Here is a 4,583-nt window from a genome sequence, read left to right on the forward strand (position 1 = left end):
ATCACCTTTTCTAAATCCTCACATTTTGCTTCCTCGGCTGGTGCATTAATAGGCGATGCCGGAGCCTTTGATTGCTATGAGCTTTCTTCAACAAGGGCCGAGGATTCTGCTCTGGGCCGATGTGAGATGGCAACCACCAGGCACTCTCTTTCTGTAGCCTGGCAACCTCGAATTTCTAGGACTCAGCCCTCGGAAGGGAACTTCACATTTTGATGTAGGTTGGAGGTAACGGCTCCTAAGGTATGAAGCTAAGGTCTGGCCATGATGGCAGTGTAAGGGGAGTAAGTATCCACCACAATGAAATCGACCTCCACTATCTCTGGGCTAGTTTGCACAGGTAGTCTAATTTGGCCCTTTGGCATGACAATCTTCCCATCAAAACTCATTAAGGGGGAGCTGTAGGGCGTTAAATCTTTTGGTCTCAGCTTCAGCCCCTTATAGAGATCGAGGTACATGATCTCGGCTCTATTACCATCATCTACCATTACTCTTTTCACGTCGTAGCCCCCAATCCAAAGAGTGATTACTAACGCATCGTCGTGGGGTTGGATGGTTCCAATTTTGTCTTCCTCCGAGAAACTCAAGACCGGATGAGGATACACTTTGGATCTTTTCGGCTCTGGGCCAGAGTCATCAGCGACTAGCCGAGCTACAGACATCACCCTAGAAGGGCGTGAGCCCGTCCTTCCTAGAGCAACAAAGATTACGTTTATCGTTCCTATGGATGGTCTTAAGGAAGTGTCTCTCCGGGGCTCCTGGTTTGCCTGGCCTTGATGACCACTGGAAGGGTGCAAAAGTTGCCTCAGTTTCCCTTTTCGAACTAGCTGATCCAGATGGCTTCAAAGGTTCCAGCAATCTTCTGTAGTATGTCTGTGGTCCCGGTGGTATCGACAATACAGACTCTGATTGCACTTCATAGAGTCTCCAGCCATCTTATTCGACAATTCGAAGAATGGCTCATTCTTAATTTTCTCGAAAACCTAATGTACCGGTTCTCTGAATACGGCGTTAACCATCTGCGTGTTGGTTGATTTGGATTGCCCTGTGAAATCTCTCCTCGGAACGTCATTGTTATATCAGTCCGACCTGAAATCCCTACTCTTTTGATGGATAACCTTCTCCTTTCCTTTCCCTTGCAGCTAATCATTTTCCACTCTTTTGTATCTGTCAATCCAGTTGATAACCTGACGTACACTAGTGATAGGCTTGCCAGTCAAGGATTTCCTCAAGTTGTGCTCGGTTAGGAGACCGCTTTTAAAAGTGCTGATGGCGATGTCATCAAAATTGCCATCCATCTCATTATACATTTCCCAATATTTGTCCGAGTATGCTTTTAGAGTTTCTCCCTCACACATGGATAATGACAACAATGAACTCAGAGGTCGAGGAACCCTACTGTTTGTAATGAAGCGAGAACCAAAGACTTGGGTGAGTTGCTTATAGGAATCTATGGAGTTCGTTTTCAAGCCATTGAACCACCTCATCTCGCTATAGGTCCTAGGCTGGACAGGAAAACCTTGCACATCAAAGTTTCGTTCTTGGAGTGGACAGACATTCTTTGATTAAACTGGCTCACATGCTCTACGGGGTTAGACCATTATAAACGGTGAACGTAGGCTGATGGAACTGCCGAGGTAGCCTAGCCCTTCTATCTTGTGCGTGAAGGGTGACTTAGAGATCTGATCCAGAGCTTTGCTCATGGCGTCATTACCCAGGCCCCTACTAGATGAGCCCTTGTGTTTTCGTCTATGATGGTGCTTGTCTTCATAAAAGAAGGTCTCACTTGAAGGAGTTCTTAATATCTGCCTGTAATTGCCATCCTCTTCATCATTGGAGGATATGTCAGAACTGGAAGGAGACCACCTCTGCTGTGCATGGTGCAGTTTCTTTTTCAAGTCATCTATCACCTTCTGCATGACTTGGTTATTTTTTTGTCTCTGGGATACACGACTGCCCACTTGGGAGTGGCTTTTGCTCGTCTGGGTGGTATGCACACTCCCCTTTCGATTCCTTTCGTTCCCCTGATTTTGTTCATGTTTAGGGCCAGGAAAATTACCCTGTCGCTGGGATCCTACGAGTTCTGTCTGTTGGGGACCTGCTTGGCATGGATTTTCTTGGTGTGGACCTGATCCTACCATGTCTAACTATTGCACTCACGAATACACAAATTCTCCCTATAGACGGTGCCAATTGTAGGGACTAGATTTTAACACTAGGGATAAGTGAATTCAAGCCCAGCAAGCCCAATACAATAAATTTATAGAGAGTGGGTAGAAGAACTGGGCTTTGATGAGTGTAACAACAGTTGAAGATGATTTAAAGAATGAATAAGTAAAACAAGTATGGACTTGGGCAAGCAATTCAATCCTCGGCACTAGTCCGAGGAGCTTCAACTTATTATTTCTTGGGTGACGGTGACAATAGTTACAAAGTTAGTTTAGATTGCTACAATGTTTTCTCTGGTAGAATCTCTAATCCCTTTTGTCAGAGCTCCTTCTTCCTTATATACTACTTTCCTCCTTCATCTCCACTATACACGTACAGGTCAGATATGCTGCTGTTGGTCTCGATCACATCAACCTCCTCCCAAAGCTCTTAGGTAGTAGCTGTGAGTCTGAAAAGTCATTGTTCAGGTATCATTTCCACATTAATGCAGCTAGAGTGTTAGTTGTGGAGCATTTAATAAGGAGGCAGTAGCTTTTCTTGGAATTGTTGTACCGCCATGCTCCAGTGTGCTTACTTGCTGTACTTATCTTTTTCCTTGGAGTGCTTTAGAAGATTGTCTTTGCCGGTAAATCACTTTTCTTCTATCTCGCTTTGGCTAGCCGAGGACAGAGCTGTCCTCAGCAAGGTTTCCTGGGTTGCCATGATCACCACTGTCTTCTTCATATGCGATTATGGGACTCAGGCACAGTACAAAAAGGTGGATGTATATTACTGGGCTCTATGACCCCACAGAAAATTAGGCACATTAGATGCTTCCAAAAAATTACTTCTTGGAAAATACCTCGCTTTGAAGCACCTATATAGCAGTGACTCAGTGTCCTGTAGCAATCTCCATCCTTATTTCACCAACATTGCTAGATTAAAACAATGTATATCATGAAAGCTCATACCTCCTTCTTTTTTTGGTTGAGATAGTACATGACAATTCTTCCAGTGGATCTTCCTTTCGTTACCAACTTTTCCCCGCCAAAACTTGGCACACACAGCATTCAAATCATTGCATAATTTTACCGGTAACTAGAATACCCCCATCGTATAAGTGGAAATAGATTGAGCCACCATTTTGATGAGGACTTCCTTACTAGCTCTAGACAATAGTTGCCCTTTCCATCCTTGTATTTTCTCCCAAACTTTATCCTCTAGATAGGAAAAAGTTTGATATTTTGATCTACCAACAAGAGTAGGTACCCTAAATAAGTCTCAAACCAATCAACCTCCCTAATTCCCAAAGCCATCTTGATCCTTGCCTTCTGTTCACCCTTCGTATTGCAGTTGAAATAGACAGATGATTTCTCAAAATTAATGCATTGCCCTGATGAAGTTGCATATGTTTGTAGTGCCTCAGTAATAGCTTGCACTTCCTCCTGATTTGCCTGACAGAATATTAATGAGTCATCAGCAAATAATAAGTGGGAAATATTAGGTGCTTTTCTGCATGTGGATACCCCATGAATCCAACCTTCCTCTTCTGCCTTGGCTAATAATGATGAAAAACCCTTTGCACACAACAAGAACAAATAAGGTGATAAAGGGTCTCATTGGCAGATCCCCCTAGAAGGCCGGATATTACCATAAGCTTATCCATTAATGCATACTGAAAATGTAGGAGATGTCACACAACTCATGACTCTATCAATCCAAGTTTCAGGCAGCCCCAATCTAGACATAATACCCTTTAGGAAAGGCCACTCTATTCGGTCATATGATTTTTCTGATATCCAATTTTAAAGCCAAAGGACCCCTTCTACCTGATCTCCTACAATGCATGGTATGCAGAGTCTCATATGCTACTAAAACATTATCAGTAATCAGACGATCTAGAACAAATGCACTTTGGGTGGGGGATATCAACCTAGCGAGAATGAGCTTCAATCTATTAGACAATACCTTAAAGATAATTTTATAGATGACATTACAGAGATTGATAGGTCTATAATCAGATATCCTTTCAGGTGACTTAATTTTCGGAATAAAAACAATATAAGTATAATTAATTTCAAGAAGCATAGAACCAGAATTCAAAAAATCTAAAATAGTAGCAGTCACATCATCACCTACTATATGCCAAAACTTTTGATAAAATAGGGCATTCATACCATCAGGTCGAGGAGCCTTTGTTGGTCCCATCTGGAATAATGCTTCTTTGATTTCTTCTGCATTATATTCACTGGACAATACTTCTAGCATATGTGAGGTCACTTTGTGCGGTACTGTGTTAAGTTAGTAAAGTAGATAATTTTTTTTTTTTAAATAGTAGATAAAGTAATTTTTGAAGGGTTAAAAAGCTTTTTTTTTTTTTTTTGTTAAACAAAGAGTCTATTAAAACTAACCCAAATAGGAACGGGTTTCAATCATTA

The 4,583-nt window shown here is 42.0% G+C and overlaps 1 protein-coding gene across 1 annotated transcript; it reads right to left on the bottom strand.

Annotated features, from left to right (window-relative positions):
* Positions 1-248: 248 nt before the first annotated feature.
* Positions 249-1,355, bottom strand: LOC111992806 (uncharacterized). Its single transcript, XM_024024667.2, has 2 exons — positions 1,185-1,355; positions 249-824 (listed from the first exon to the last, which is right to left on the bottom strand). The coding sequence occupies exons 1-2, from the start codon at positions 1,353-1,355 to the stop codon at positions 249-251; spliced, it is 747 nt and encodes a 248-aa protein (XP_023880435.2).
* Between the last annotated feature and the right edge of the window lie 3,228 nt (positions 1,356-4,583).

This window comes from Quercus suber, unplaced genomic scaffold, assembly GCF_002906115.3.
Source record: "Quercus suber isolate HL8 unplaced genomic scaffold, Cork oak 2.0 scaffold_278, whole genome shotgun sequence".
NCBI lineage: Eukaryota > Viridiplantae > Streptophyta > Magnoliopsida > Fagales > Fagaceae > Quercus > Quercus suber.